Raw genomic sequence first — 16,449 nt, 5'->3', positions numbered from 1 at the left:
ATTTACATCCAGGAGGTCAGAAGGGAGGGTGTAGTGGAGACCCTCATGCTTGTATCTGGCGCCTGAAGTCTTGGTCCCACTTGGCCTCTAACTTGTGAGGTACGACCTGCCCCCTGGATGGTTGGAAGAAGTACAGCACGTGCAGTGGGATTGGGACTGAATTGAATAGCTATGACTGAGTCTTCTGATGTGAGAATTAGTATTAATAATATTTAATTGATATTAATATTAATATCCTTGCAGATGCCCTGCCTTAAAGGCTGTAGCAACCTTAAAGCGAGTTAACAGACGTGCACCTTTCCGCCCGGATGCCTAACCAAAATAACACGAGTTGCTTGGAGCCCGGCGCTTTACAGCCAGGTCAGGGGAACGTCCGCGAAAGGAGAGAGGCGCCTACGCCGCCTACGCCTACGCCGGCGCCTGCACCAGCGCTTGGCCAAGGCGAGCGCCGGCTGGGTTACCCTGCGGCGAGAAGCCGGCGAGTGCCTGGGGAGGGGAGGTGCTGGCGAGTAAGAAGATCTGGGGACGGCGAGGCGGGGGTGGGATGGGGGTGGGGCTCGGCGAGGGCCCGCTGCCGAGGAGCTCTGTCGGGGATCTCGGCTAGGCATGGCGAGCTGCAGAAGAAGGCGATTGGGTGAACAGGAAAGGGCGCCTGGCAAGTGACAAGGACGGACTAGGGGACTTGGGAAAGAGCCTAGGAATGGGAATGAGAACCAAGAGGCCGGGGGACAGAGGAAGTCTTTGGGTGCGACTAACCAGGGCGAGGGAGATCGGCGGAGGCTACGCGCCGCGGAGGTTCCGGGTCCCGTAGCCGCCGCCGCAGGGCCTGGCGGGAGAAGCATGGGCACCTTAGCTTCCAGGGGCCGGTTGGCCCCGGTTCCCGCTCCAGAGCCGGAACCCGAGGAGGTGCTGGACCTGAGCCAACTGCCGCCGGAGCTGCTGGTGGTGGTCCTGAGCCACGTACCCCCGCGCTGGCTGCTCAGAAGCTGCCGCCAAGTATGCCGGGGCTGGCGCGCCCTGGTGGACGGCCAGGCCCTGTGGCTGCTGATCCTGGCTCGGGACCAGAGCGTCGCGGGCCGCGCCCTCCTGTCACTCGTCCGCAGCTGCCTGCCCGCCGCTCCGGACGCCCTGGGCCGCTTCTGCGACCGCAGGCCGCTAGGACGAAACCTCATCCGCAACTCCTGCGGCCAGGGTGAGGTGCCCGCCTGTAGGGCCAAAGGGGTGAGCCACAGGGGAGCCGGGGCGGGGCCGCCGGGGCAGTGCTGCACCCAGAAGCTGGTGGAGGGGATGGAGAGAGATGGGCGATTGGGACCAGGGTGGTGCAGGTGGTGGTTACTTGCCATGGAGTCGATTCTGACGCCTAGCGACCCCGTGTGTGCTGAGAAGAACTGCTTCCTAGGACTTAGAAGGCTGATCTTTGGGAAACAGACCTCCAGGCCTGCCTTCCAAGGCGGACATGGGTGCACACTTCTTTGTTTAACAGAAGGCCTTCGGAAATGGATGGTGGAGCACGGTGGGGACGGCTGGGTGGTGGAAGGAAACAAGACAACCATACCCGGGGCCTCTGCGCAGACTTGCTTTGTGACTTCCTTCAGGTGAATGCCTCTGCTTCCCAGGGCCGGGGCCTTTCTGGGGGGAGCTGCCCATTCTCATTGCCCCTGCTCCCGCCTTCCTAGATGGTGTCGCAAGAAGCAGGTCTTGGACCTGGAGGAGGAGGGTCTGTGGCCAGAACTGCTGGATAGTGGCAGGATTGAGATCCTTGTCTCTGACTGGTGAGTGTAGTGATTTTCCTTTGCTGGGCACGACATGAGCTGAGACTTTTTGCCTGGGTGACACAAAGAAACTGAAGTGAGTTCATCACAATGATGCTTCTAGTAATTAGCAGAATGTTGTTATGTGCTGTCCAGTAGGTTCCGACTCATAGTGACTCCTCCTTGGGTTTGGGGCCGTCTCACTGCGGAAGCAGATTGCCGAACCCTGAACCCCTCTCCTCACCCGAAGGGAACTAGGGTGGAGGATGGCAGATTGGATCCGATAAGAAGACCTTGGACCCAGCTCAGTCTTGTCTGTGAATGAGATGTGTGTTGTCTTTTGTTGTGTCTGTGAGCCGATTTTCAACTCTTCTAACAGAGAAGAACTGCCCCTTAGGATTTCCTAGGCTGTAATCATTATTGGGAGCTCTGGTAGCATAATGGCTAAAGCACTTGGCTGCTAACCAGAAGGCTGGTGGTTCAAACCCACCAGCCACTCCTCGGAAGGAAGGTTGGGCAATCCTACTTCCGTAGTGATACTGCCTCGGAAACCCAAGGAGGGGTCGCTATGAGTCGGGGCCGACTCGACGGCACATAACAACAACAACAACAACAATCATTATAGGAGCACATTGCCAGGTCTTTCTCCCACTGAGCTGCTGGTAGGTTTGAACTCCGACCTTTCAATTACCAGCCAAGCACCTAACCATTGTGCCACCAGGGTTCCTGTGCTCCTTACCTTAGGAGGAGGCAATTTAGCAAAATGGCCTAAGAGCTGGGATTCTGGAGCCCGACCACCTGGGGTAGAAGTCCAGCTTTACAGCTGTGTGCCCTTGAAGAGGTCACTGTGTACCTCAGTTCTCTCCCCTTTACAAGGTGGTTTTCTTCTAAAGACAGTTATTACACGTCAAGCACATCACAAGTGTTTTTTGAAAACTCTGCTCTGATCCTGCTGTTGCTGCCGGGTCTGCCGCCACCATGTCTTTGCTGCTGCCGCGGCTTGCTGTCTCTCGCCAGCTCAACAGTGTGCTACAGCTCTCTGTCTCCTGGGGTGGGGAGGTTTAGCACAGGCATCTCAGGTCTTTGCACTCCATTCCTACTTCTTCTTTCTTAAGGTAGTGAGAGCCCCTCCTGTCTCTGGGATGACTCATTTTAAGCCTAGCAAAGTGGCACAATTGACCAACCCCCACATTCAGGTTCCACACATTTTATTTGCCTGGTCCCACCCCCACAAGCATGCCATGCACCTCATTTACATTTTTAGCAAGCTCTCTGATCCCCTTGGTGGGCCACAGCACCTCATATTCGCATAGTCCCATCCAGTCATCTGGTGAGAGTCGCAAAGACCGTGGCTAGAAAGGCCATACCAAGCAATTGACTGTACCGCACCTTTTGTTTTCTTTGAGTATGATGTCCTTGATGTCATAGCACAGCTCATCTTCAGTCATCAGTGTTTAGTGCGTCAAACCTACTCTTCAGCTGATCTCTAAATTCAGGTGGGATTTACTCAAGGTCCTGTTTGGGCTCTCAGTGACTTTCTTTTTAATTTTCTTCAGCTTCAACTTGAAGTTGCATTTGAGCAATCAATGGTGTGTTCTGCAGCCGGCCTTGGGCCTCATTCTGACTGATGGTGTTGAGTTTCTCCATTGTCTCTTTCCTCAGTTTGATTCCTGTGGATTCTATCTGGTGAGATCACCATGTATAGTCACTATTTATGTTGTTAAGTAAAGGTATTTGCAACCAGTAAGTCATTGGTCTTGCAGATTCTATCGTGTGATCTCCAGCATCATTTCTATTACCAAGGCATCTTAACTGAATGTTTGATTAATTTCAGACTGCAGACGTTGGTGAAAAATCTTCACTTTCTTCATCTTTGCATTAATGGTTGGTGTGTAAATTTCAATTATAGTCATATTAACTGGTTTTCCTCATAAGCATATGGATATTATCTTACCAGTACAGGATGACTGATCCTGTAGGAAGGTGTTTTTCAGGCCCTCAGAGCATCATAGGAAACTGAAGATCAGAGAAGGGAGTTATTTGCCCTGGTTTCACAGCTAGTCTTCTGCAGAACCTGGCATTATACTTGTCTGATTCCAGTCCTGAAGCAATGGTCTTCGAACTGTGGTACCCGAAGTCTTTCCAAGAGATACATAACCCAGAAGGGTTGGTGGTTAGTTGCCTTCGAGTCACTCTGACTCATGGTGACCCCATGTACAGCAGGGTGGAATCTTGCCTCGTCCTCTGCATCCTCAGTTACTGATACGCTCAAGTCTGTGGTTAAAGTCACTATGTATTTTGGGTGCCTTCCAACCTATGGGGTTTATCTTCTAACACTATTCTAGAAAATATTCTGTTGTGATCTGTAAGGTTTGATTGGCTGATTTTCTATCTAGAAATAAATGGCCAGGCTTTTCTTCCTAGTCTCTCTTAGTCTGATAACTCCTCTGAAAACCTTTCCATCCACCATGAGTGAACCCACTGGTATTTGAAATACTGGCGGCATAGCTACCAGCATCATAGCAACATTGAAGTCACCACAGTATGACAAACTAGTAGTGACTGATAGTTGTAAAGGAAACCTTCTACAGCTATATATAAGCTTGATCCACACCTAAAATCTGTCATATCCGTGGTGGAGGCATTGTATGCCTTTTCCTTTCCCGTTCCCTCTCTCACCATCCCCCTTCTCAGGTTGTACATGGGAAAAAAAGCCCCTTGCCTGTCTAGAATCTTGCTAAGGTATTTGGTCACCAGGCATAAACATCACTGGAGAGCCAGGCAAAGTGACCGTTTGAAATTTTGGCCTTTCCAAATTCACTTTTAATCAAGGCTCTATAACCTCTCCCCAACCCATGCCATTAAGGGATATATTTCCAATACAATTTTGTTTGTAAAATTTAGAGAAGTGTATTAATATTACATCAGGCTAAAATTCTATAGGAGAGGTGGAATGGCAATTCAATTCTAAGGAGAAGGGAGAAAGATATTAAGTCTCTATTAAAGAAGATACCTGTTCATGTATTTTTATAATCCATTGCTGTTTTTAAGCTTTTAATTTCTCACACCCAAAGTGTGTGTCTTAGGGGTGCAGCTCAGTGAACTGTCACAGAGTGAACACACCCAGGGACCCAGGCCCCAGGTGAAGAGCAAGAGCGTTGCCAACAACCACCCCTCACCCACAGACCCCTTTCCATCGCTGCCCACCCGAGGTCAACCCCCATGCTGCTTTCTAATACTGTTTTCTAGATTTCATATGAATATAAGATACATTTTTATTTTATTTATTTTTTACTTTTATTTGGTGAAAGCATACACAACACGACATTCACTGACATGACAACTTCCCCATTTACAGCTTAGGGACATTGGTGACATTTTTCATGTTGTGCCACCATTATTGCTGTCCTTTTAGGATATAGTTTTATCAGGCTTCTTTTACTCAGTCACATGTTTGTAGATTCTTGTGTAATTGTTGTATATAGCTGTAGCTAGTTTCATTGCTATGTGGTATTTCATTATGTGAATATACCATAATTCCTCTCTATCACGGATGGACGTTGTTGTTGTTAGGTGCTGTTGAGTCATCTCCGACTCATAGTGATGTTATGTACAACAGAATGAAATATTGCCCGGTCCTGTGCCAGCCTCTTGATCCCTGCCATACTTGAGCCCACCACCGCAGCCACTGTGGCAGTTCATCTTGTTGAAGGCCTTCCCCTTTTCCGTTGACCCTCCACTTTACCACGCATGATATCCTTCTCTAGAGAATGGTCCCTTCTGACAACATGACCAAAGTAGGTGAGACAGAATCTGGCCATTCTCGCTTCCAAGGAGCATCCCGGCTGCACTTCATCCAGGACAGATTTGTTAGTTCTTTTAGTGGTCCATGGTACTTTCAGCAGTCTCTGCCATCTCCACAACTCAAAAGCATCAACTCTTCTTCAGTCTTATTCATTGTCCAGCTCTCACATGCATATGAGGCAATTGAAAATACCATGGCTTGGGTTAGGTGCACCTTAGTCTTCACAGAGACATCTTTGCTCTTCAGCACTTGAAAGAGGTCTTTTGCAGCAGATTTTCCCAGTACAGTATGTCATCTGATGTCTTGAGTGCTGCTTCCATTGGTGTTGATTGTAGAACCAAATAATATGAAGTCTTTGACAACCTCAATCTTTTCTCCATTTATCATGATGCTGCTTATTGGTCCAGTTGTGAGGATTTTTGTTTTCTTTGTTTGGATGGACATTAGGTGTTGTTTTTTAAAAAGTATTGCTGGGTATCACATCTCCAATTTATTGAGATTCAATTGGATGCTTTAAAATGATATGAAAGTTGTACTTTGAAACATCACTATCACAACATTGGAAATTACCGGCTCTGCAACCATTGAAACGTAGAATGAGAAGTTTCAGTTGCCACCTTAGTAATGTGGAAGGTGGTGCTCCAGTCAGTGCTTCTGAAACATGAATGTACACCAAACAGCAGGAGAATCTTGTTAAAGTGTGGGTTCTGGTTCACTGGGGCTGCCACCAAGCTCCCGGGTGGCGCTCATGGTGCTGGGCCGAGGACCATGCCTTTGAGCAGCAGCACTTAGGGGCTGTGGATGTGCACGTGTGGGGAGGGCATTTGGGTAGGGCAGGAAGACATTCACCACGAGGTGGGCAGCATATCAGCCTACTTCCCAACAGATCACATTGACAGGTACCAGGGATCAGGACTTCCGTAACGAAGGCCTTCCTCCTTGCATAGGTGGGGAGCCCGACACGACTGTGGCTGTCAGTATCGCCTTATTGTCGAGCTAATAGATGCCAACCAGACTGTGCTGGATAAATTCTCTGCTGCCCCTGATCCCATTCAGCAGTGGAACAACAATGCCTGCTTTCAGGTGAGCTCTGCCAGGGGAGTGGCGAGAGGATGGTGGGGGTCTCCTGCTATGTTAAAAATCACCCCAAAACTTAGTAGTTTAAAATAAGTTTTCTCTCATGATTATTATGCTTCAGTGAATTGAGTTGGGCTCAGCCGGGCAGTTCTGATTCCAGTCTCTCGTGGTTGCATTCAGACAATGGCTGGCATGAAGGGCAGAGCAATGGGTTTGGGGGTGGGGAGTAAGATGAGAGAACTGAAACACCTGGTTGCTGGCCTAGCATCTCTGTCATCTTACAGCGTCAGGACTTCTTCACGGCTCTTTGTATCTGGGCTAGTTTGGGCTTCCTCAAAACATGGTGGCCTCGGGTAGTCAGACTGATTCCTTGGTGGCTCAGAGCTCTACTGTGAAGCTTCTAGAGAAATAGGCAGGAGCTGCCTGCCTGTTCTGACCTGGCCTCGGAAGTCACTTGGTGAGAGTCACCCAGCGTCACTTCCATCACACTCTTGGTTCCAGGCAAACTGATTCAAGGCAATCACTCAGATTCAAGGGAATTAGACTCCACCTCTTGCTGAGGGAGTGGCAGTGTTCTCTAAGGCGTGAGGAACTGTCCACGTTGCTACGGCCATCTTTGGCAAACAGCACCTTCCAGAAGGCCCCCAGCCTCAGCCTTTGGAAAGAAGGCCGTGGCAGACGGAGCTGACCTCTTTCTCTACCTACAGGTCACCCACGTGTTCACCAACATCAAGATGGGTGTCCGCTTTGTATCTTTTGAACACTGGGGCCAGGACACACAGTTCTGGGCTGGCCACTATGGAGCCCGTGTGACCAACTCCAGTGTGACCATACGGGTCCTACCCTAGTCAAGGGCTGTCCTTGAAAATGGCCTGACTGTGTCTTCCAGTCAGGTTAGGACTCTCGGCCAGATCCCCTCCTTGATCAAGGGCTTGTACCTCCCTCACATCCTGGAAACATTTGGGTCAGGTGAGGGTCCTGCCAGGCCCGGTCCTCAGGTTCCAGAAACTGTTGAAAGAGTGTTCTCTCAGATCTACCTACTGCTGCTGCTTTACCATGGCCCTCGTTCCATTGAGAGGAGACCCACACGCAAGCAGGGGAGAAAGCGAGTCCGGGAGAAGATTCCTGTCTCCCACTACCTCCCCTGAAGGAGGTCTGGTGACGCAGCACATAAGGCACTCCCTCCCCTGCCCCAGAGGCCTCCAAAATTGAGCCCCAAGCCCCTCTGTTATGTCCTCTGTTGGCCTCTTGCCTCATCCTGTTTCTGCTTCAGTGACTGTGCTCTGTCGGCCCCTGCAGGGAAGCCCTCTGTTCATCCCAAACCAGGACCTCATCCTCATGATGGCTCATAAGAGCAGCCATCTTGGGTGGTCTTAACCTCCTGAGGCCTTGAGCTGCATGGCTGGGATCAGGTCCTGCAGCTGAAGGTCAAAGAGCTCAAAAAATATGTGGGGAGAGATGAATCCTCTCACACTGACTTCTCTGAAAAACAAGGGGGCCCCCTGACCCCGGCTTTTGCCCTCAAGGACCTCTGTAATTGTATAATGTTTAAAATTGTTTTATTTTTCATTTTGACTTTTTTTTTCCCAAGCACTGAGCAAATATTATATCAATAATATGTATCTGCCAATCGTATGTAATAAATTTATTATTTTGCCAAAACTACTTGCGATCTTTATTCAAAGCAATTCACGGTTATTGACTTAATTACTGTTTGGTTCGCAGTAGGAGCTCTGGTAGCATAGTACCTAAGGCACTTGACTGCTCACCAGAAGGCTGGCGGTTCAAACCCACCAGCCACTCCTCGGAAGGAAGGTTGGGCAATCCTACTTCCATAGTGATACTGCCTCGGAAACCCAAGGAGGGGTCGCTATGAGTCGGGTCTGACTCAATGGCATATAACAACAACAACAGCTACAGGTGATAATAGTTGCAAAGGGAAAATGTAGAAAGAATGGAAGAATTAGTATCATTTCCTGAACCCGAGTAAAATTGATTGTCACAAATTATCAGTCAGTGTTGGAGGCACTGGGCAGATGGCAGGTGGTGAACAGCATGTGGGGACTGTCAGAGTGACATCACCCTTGTAACTGTCTAGTGTTGCAGGTGAAATGGAAACATGGTGGCAGGATCAGGCTGTCATCAGACTGACCCTGAACTGGCATCTGGGAAGGTGAATTTTGGGAGTGTTCCCACCATTTCCTTACTGAAAAGCGGGGCTTACTATGCATAGGCTGTCTGTGCAAACAGTATGGTTTGTGCGAACCACCTGATTTGCTGTTGGGAGTCTGGAACTTTGGTGTGTGCTCGGCAGAGGGGCCTACATGGACAGCAGCCAACAAAAACCTTGAGGGCTGAGCTTAATGAGTGTCCTTGGACACAAACATTATACACGTGTTGCTGTGTTTTTATTGCTGGGAGCAGTGTGCCCTATGACCCCTTATGGTACATGGATCCCTCCAGATTCAGTCTCTGTGTGTTGTGGAGCCCAGGTCCAAAGTCACCAAGAAAGACGTGACTCAGCAGGCACTGGTTGGTATAACACTGTCCTCACAGGACTTCACTAGAGAAGTGAAGATAAAGATCAGTTAGGGTTGTGGGTGTTTGTCCCCAGGCCCAGGGGGACTCGCCCTGCAGCTGACCCAGAGAGATGGTCTGCACGCACCCCTCTTGGGCTGCAGGTACAGGACCCTGTTCCCTTTCAGCTGGGGCCAGCTATAGCACAGGGCTTGGCCAGGTGCCTTGTGATCTACCTGGTTATGTAGAAACAATGTAGAGAAGGTTACCTGTGTACCCGGACCAGGGAGGAAGTTTCCCTGACTAGGAAGAAGAAGAAACTGGAGCACAGGGAGGCTTAGTTCGCAGCCTCCATTGTCAGGAAATGTTCCCGGCCAATGATTCTGCTTAGGTGATCCAGGTGAGGGCCAGAGACTGCATAATAGACAGCTTTCCCAACATGCACCCTTACCGTGCCGCCATAATAAATCGGCCAGAGTCCCCTAGCTGCCCGTCGGGTCTGGAATTGAACCCACACCTATGGCTTCCAGCCAAACAAAAGGCAGGCACTCCTTGGAGGGAACAATCATGGGAGAGAGAAGGGCTGTTTATGCACAGGGAGACAGCTCAGGGGGCAGGAGGGCATGGAGGGATGGACACAGAGAAGAGGTGACTATCGGGAGGAAGTAGGAGGGAAGCTGTTGCATTGGGGTAGATTGTAGTCAATGTCATGAGACAAAGTGTATGTGAACTGCTGAATAGAAAGTACATTTTCACCCAAATCACAATAAAATAAATCTTAGCCAGGGTAAATTATATGCCAAGACCTGTGAGATCTTCTAGCAAATCTTCAAACATGAGGGTGGTTTTCAGGATCCCTAACACAGGGGTGTCAGCAGTAGGATTTGCTAGATCTACCTCGACCCTGACTCACTTAAATACAATTATAGCATTATTCAAGCAAAAGAAAAAGAGGTCTGTTAACATTGTGGGAATTGCAGTCAATACTATGAGACAAAATGTGTATGAACTGCTGTATGGAAAATGAATTTACTCTGTAAACTGTCACCCAAATCACAATAAAAATTTTAAAAATACTTAAAACAGGCAAAGGATGACAAAACCGTAGTGCCGGGGTGGCTATGGGTTTATGCATGATATGTGACAGCAGCTAAGCTGCTGTCTGCCCTTAGGTAGAAGTTAACCAGGAATTAAACATAATAGGTCTGACAGCAGGAGAGATGACTCACTGGATCCCTGGCTGCTTTTAGCCTGTGTTGGCTGAAGTGAGGGGGAAATGCAGGTCAAGTGACACCTTTGGGTTTTATCCTCTCTTCCTCAAGTGAGAGCTTTGGGTAGGCCAAAGGCAATCAAAATTAGTTTTGTGAAAGAGCACTCTAAAACTCAGGTGCTTGATGTAGCTAAAATGGCTAACGCAGGTCTGAATCAGACTCCACTTTGTCCTAGGCCCCTGCTTCTGTTTTTTAAGAGTAAAAAGTCAAGGGGCAAAGTTACTATAACTTCTCGGCCACAGCCAACTACCCTGAGGGAGCGAATAGTTGGATGTGTGGGCTCAGGACCGTGGTCACAGGAGAAATCAAGCTCAATTACCATAACATACTCCACAAAAACATTGTTCTACATCCTACTGTGGTGAGTAGCACTGGGGTCTTTAAAGCTTGCAAGCAGCCATCTAGATGTAACAATGGGTCACTCCTCATCCAGAGCAAAGAACAATGAAGAAGACCAAAGACACATGGAAACAATTAGTCCAAGGGACTAGTAGGCCATTCGATCCTCACCCTATATGACCATGAGACCAGAACTAGATGGTGGCTGCCTACCACTGCCAACCACTTGGAAAGGGATCAGTGCAGGAGATCCTGGATACAGTGGGAGAACAATGTGGAATAAAACTCAAAATCATTAAAAAAAAAAAAAAAAAAAAAAGGTTTACTGGTCTTACAGAAGAACCTGGTGAGATCCCCAAGCTATGACCCCTAGTTACCCTTCAAGTCTGGAACTGAGCTCATGCCTTCCAGGCAAAGGGTAGGCATACAGGGTGAACATTTACATCAGGTCTTTCACACTCCTTAGAGTGATGAGTAGTGGGAAAACAGGACAGTGTTTGCACAGGGAGACAGCTCATGGGGCAGGAATGCATAGAAAAGGACACAGAGAAAAGAGAACTACAGGGAGGAAGTGGGAAAAGAGTTGTTACATTGGGAATTGCAGTCAATGTCATGAAACAAAATGTATGAACTGCTCTATGGAAAAAGAATTTGCTCTGTGAACTTTCACCCAAATCACAATTTAAAAAAAAAAAAAAATTAGAATTTTAAAAATTAAAGTGGCAGAGGGAGAGAAGATATCCTTCTCATTTTTGTTTAAAAAAAAAAAAAAAAAGTGTAAAGTGGCCCATGTGTTCTTACACTCCTTCCCAGCTGTGTACAGAGCTCTGCAAAACTGAGTTCAAAGGACCACTCATGCTCATCTTCAGAATGCCATTTTGAACTTTCATTTTGGCCCTTCCCAATTTGTAGATCTTTGAATCTGAATAAAACTTCTTTTATTTTACAGAAACTCTGGTTGGTTTTCAACAGTTTGTAGCTGCTCCATCCCCAGGTAGGAAGGAAAAAGGTCCAAAATTCTGAGAGGATGGCCTTTGAATGTACCAAAGCTGTTAAAGTGAGAGGAAAAAGAGGTTAAGTCTGTGCCCAGCATGGCTAGCTATCGAGTGCTGCTGTAACAAATACCACAAGTGGGGGGTTTTAACAAACAGAAATTTATTTTCTCACAGTTTAGGAGGCTAGAAGTCTGAATTCAGGGCACTTGCTCCAGGGGGAGGCTTTCTCTCTCTGTCGGCTGTGGGAGAAGAAAGACCTTGGTCTCTTCAGCTTCTATTCCTTGGCAGTCTTGTAGCATGTCATCTGCCTTTCCCCAAGAGAGGTTGCTGAACCGGCTCTTAAAGCTCACAAGTGGAAGGAAGGTTGGGCAATCTATTTCCCTATTTCGGTAGTGATACTGCCTCAGAAACCCAAGGAGGGCTCGCTATGAGTCAGTCTGACTCCACGGCAAATAATAACAACAATATATCTCAAAAGGCATTGATTTAAGACACTTTACACTAATACTCTCACATTAGCATAACAAATAAACCCATTCCCAAATGGGATTATAACCACAGGTATAAAACCAAACCCACTGCCATGGTCCATTCCCATATACAGAAATCCTTACTGTCTCCCAGGGTTTCCAAGGCTGTAAATCTTCAGGGAAGCAGACTGCTTCCGCTTTCTCGTACGGAGCAGCTGATGGGTTTGAACCACCGACCTTTTGGTTAGCAGCTGAATGCTTTAACTACTCCACCACCAAAGCTCCTTAACCACAGCTATAAAACTCAGTGCACTGCCGTTGAATTGATTCCAACTCATAGCAACCCCCATTGGGTTCCTAAGGCTGTAGATCTTTACAGAAGCAGACTGCCTCATCTTTCTTCCACAGAACGGCTAGTGGGCTTGAACCACCGACCTTTTGGTTAGCAGCCAGATGCCTTAACCACTACACCACCAGAGCTCCTTAAACCATAGATAATAAGGGTTAGGATTTACACACATATTTTGGGGGGACAAATCAATCCATAACACAGGGCTAGATCAAAGCTTTAGATAAATTAGAGAAAAACAAGAAGAAAAAAAGCATTCCAGCCATTTCTTCAGCCCAACTGCTACCCAACTCATTTCAGGGGCCCACTGTCCTTTCAGTAGGGATCCCTGGGCAGCTGTGATATTGACCTGGTGAATGCTGACTTAATACTAACGTTTTGACTACACTTGCTTGAGTAAAAGGAAAATTTGAAAAATGGCTTTGTATTTTATGGCTAGTGCATCTGGATATATGATTTAAACATGTGTGCTTGTAATTTCATAGATGTTAGCTGTTTCATCCCCATCAGGGGAGGCTGCAAAAGAAAACAGATGTCAGTGGAACAGTCCGGTTCCTTTTTGCTGATGCTGGAGGGACAGGAGTTACACTCTCTGTGAGGACTGAGAAGGAGCCCGGGAACCACCACTGCCCCTTTTCTCCTGGTGCACACATCTTAATAAGGCACTTTGATTATTGAATGCACCTGCTCCTAGAAAGGAATTGTCTTATAGTGCCTAAGGCATTTGACTGCTAACCAGAAGGCTGGTGGTTCAAACCCACCAGCCACTCCTCGGAAGGACTGTTGGGCAATTGACTTCTGTAGTGATACTGCCTCAGAAACCCCAGGAAGGGTCGCTATGAGTCAGACACGACTCAATGGCAGTGAGTTTGGTTTTTGGTTTTTGTTGTAACACAATTACTACAAATAGGTGGTGTCTTGGTTCTCTAGTACTGCTATAACAGAAATACCACACATGGATGGGTTTAACGAACAAGAATTTATTTTCATAAAGTTTTGGAAGCTAGAAGTCCGAATTCAGAGTGCCAGCTCTAGGGACTGGTTGAAGGCCTGTGACCTTGGGCTTCAGCTCTGCCTCTTATTCCAGGCCCACTGGAGCTGAAGGCTTCTCATAACTCAGGCACCTGTTGGCTGCAGAGGCTGACAAACCCAAGGTTGACAGGTAAAATGGCACAATCCCAAGATCAGCAGGCAACACAGCAGGCCACTGGTTCAAGTCCAGGAACCAGAGATGAACACTCGGCCAAATGCAGGATCCAAAATATGCCAAAAGCTAGAGACCTTTTTCAAAGCCTCTCCATATACACTGGAAGCAGCCCATATCCCAAAGGCAACTACTTAGCTGCTCACAGCAGATTCCACCATGGAGCTGATTACACCATATCCAGTCTCATCATGGGAGCTCTGGTAGCATAGTGGCTAAGGCACTTGACTGCTAACCAGAAGGTTGGTGGTTCAAACCCACCAGCCACTCCTCAGAAGGAAGATGGGGCAATCTACTTCCATAGTGATACTGCCTCAGCAACCCAAGGAGGGGTCGCTATGAGTCGGGACCAACTCAATAGTACATAACAATAACACCAATCTCATCATGGGGAATAACTACATCCAGCTGCCAAGACACTCAGAACCGTAACCAAGCCAAATTGACGCACAACCTTAACTACCATAGGTGGCTTTAAAGAATAGCAATTTAATTTCTCACAATTTGGAGGCTAAAGGTCCAAACTGGAGTCTGAGCCATCTTGATTTCTTCCTCGGCTCATAGATGATTCTCTCCTGGCATCTGTCTCCCACCTCTGTGTATCTCTGTTGATTCTGCTCTTCTCATAACTCAGAAGTGATCACATTTAGGTCTCACTGTCGGGGTTCAAACCCAAGAAAGCAAATGCCTCAGAATAACTTTGTGCAGAGAGACCAAAAAAACTGACTGAGAGTCACTCTAAAAGACATCACGTTTATCAGAGGATCTTACAGAGAAGCACACTGCATCCAGCGGCAGTGACCGGTCAAGTCTCTTGAGGTCTGTGTTCCCTCTCCTGATCTACAATCACTGTATATAGTAGTAGGACAATCACAAGGGGACTTGGGTGACCAACCAGACTAGTCTGGCTGGCGACAGTGCAGGTGGTCAGCTCCCCTCCAGGGCATGTCAAGGTGTCCCGGCCTGCAGTAAGTTGCTTTACTTTGTAGTGGTCACAGGTTGATGTTCCTTCCTGATAAGACTCAGACCTCAGCGGCCGCACGGCTGCCCCAGGAATGTATAGGGAGGGGAAGCCAGAGAAGAGAGTACAAAGTGTAGGCTGGCGGAGCAGGAGCCATTTGGGGTGTTGGAAGGCCTATATCATACACTCACCCTACTCTGATATGACAAAAGAAAAAATGCTATTTCCAAACAGGGTCACATCCACAGGTAGGTACATAAGTGAGGATTTCAACACATATTTTTAGGAGCTCTGGTGGCGTAGTGCCTAAGGCATTTGACTGCTAACCAGAAGGCTGGTGGTTCAAACCCACCAGCCACTCCTCGGAAGGAAGATGGGACAATCTACTTCTGTAGAGATACTGCCTCGGAAACCCAAGGAGGAGTCACTATGAGTGGAATCAACTCGACAGCAGTGAGTTTGGGTTTTTGTTTTGTTTTTTGGATAACTGAATAAATGATCAGGACTAAAGGAATAGAGAGTTACATAAACCCATTCTGAAGACTTAAGAATATTCAGGATTTTGTCCTGACCAATTCCTGGACATGATGTGTCTTTCTGGTTAAGTTGTATTAAATTTTTTTTCTATGAAAATGCTTTTGGCCCTCTTTTAATCTTCAGATGAAAAGGTTGGATGAGAATAAAAAATGATTGAGAAAATGCAATAATATAATCACTGAGTGAGACACATTGATTTTTGTAACAACAGAGAAAGAACAAAAACTCAGCCCCTCTCAGGACCATGGTCACAGGGGGACATCAAGCTCAATTGGCATAACAAACTACACAAAAACATTGTTCTACATCCTACTTTGGTGAGTAGCGACTGGGGTCTTAAAAGCTTGCAGGTGGCTATCTAGATGCAACAATGGGTCTCTCCTTATCCAGAGCAAAGAAGAATGAAGGAAACCAAAGACGCATGGAAACAATTAGCTAAAGGGCCTAGTAGACTGTGCAGACCTCAGCCTATATGACTGTTCTAGTTAAGGTTGTATGTGCACTTGACTGGGTCCGGTTTGCAATGGCTGAGCAGTAGTTATTACCCATGATGAGACTGCTAATCAACTCCATGATGGAATCTACCTGAGCAGCTGAGTAGCTGCCTTAGGGAGGTGGTCTGCTTCCAGTATGTGAGAAGCTTGAGGAATGGTCTGGAGCTATTTGGCATTCTTGGACCCTGAATGTAGCTAGGTCCTCATTCAGCAGGCTGCCATGTTTCCTGCCAATCTTGGGACTATCCCTGGACTTGAACTAGTGACCTGCCATGTTGTTTAGTAATCTTGGAACCGTGTCATTTTATTTGCTGACCTTGGGTTTGTCAGCCTCAGCAGCCAGCTGAGTGAAGAGCTGCCTCCAGCTCTAGTGGGCCAGAACTGAGAGGCAGAGCTGAAGCCCAAGGTCAAAGGGCCTTCACCCAGCCCCTAGAACTTGGCATTTTGAACTTGGACTTCTCACCTCCCAAACTGTAAGAGAAAAAACTCCTGTTTGTTAAAGCCATTCATTTGTGGTATTTTCTGTTAGAGCAGCATGAAGTGACCAAAACAATGAGCATGAGACCAGAAGAACTAGATGGTGCCGAGCTACCACTGTCAACCACTTGGAAAGGGATCACTGCAGAAGATCCTAGATAGAGTGGGAGAATAATGTGGAACAAAACTCAAAATTACAAAA

General features: G+C 47.5%; 1 protein-coding gene across 1 annotated transcript; it reads left to right on the top strand.

Moving 5' to 3' along the window:
- Positions 1-840: 840 nt before the first annotated feature.
- Positions 841-7,481, top strand: FBXO27 (F-box protein 27). The gene is made up of 5 exons (XM_007955545.1): positions 841-1,192; positions 1,484-1,595; positions 1,677-1,772; positions 6,504-6,639; positions 7,341-7,481. The coding sequence occupies exons 1-5, from the start codon at positions 841-843 to the stop codon at positions 7,479-7,481; spliced, it is 837 nt and encodes a 278-aa protein (XP_007953736.1).
- Positions 7,482-16,449: the final 8,968 nt, after the last annotated feature.

Source organism: Orycteropus afer, unplaced genomic scaffold (assembly GCF_000298275.1).
Source record: "Orycteropus afer afer isolate SDZICR_OR568_19922 unplaced genomic scaffold, OryAfe1.0 scaffold00507, whole genome shotgun sequence".
NCBI classification, from domain to species: Eukaryota; Metazoa; Chordata; class Mammalia; order Tubulidentata; family Orycteropodidae; genus Orycteropus; species Orycteropus afer.
Note: the sequence above shows the minus strand (reverse complement) of the source record. Positions and strands in the feature narration are given on the sequence as shown.

Bases quoted from the DNA above. Each gene is read 5' to 3' on its own strand.
- FBXO27 (XM_007955545.1), top strand. From the start codon at position 841: ATGGGCACCTTAGCTTCCAGGGGCCGGTTGGCCCCGGTTCCCGCTCCA. The intron at 1,596-1,676 runs GTGAATGCCTCT...CCGCCTTCCTAG, and splicing joins TGCTTTGTGACTTCCTTCAG to ATGGTGTCGCAAGAAGCAGG. The intron at 6,640-7,340 runs GTGAGCTCTGCC...CTCTACCTACAG, and splicing joins ACAACAATGCCTGCTTTCAG to GTCACCCACGTGTTCACCAA.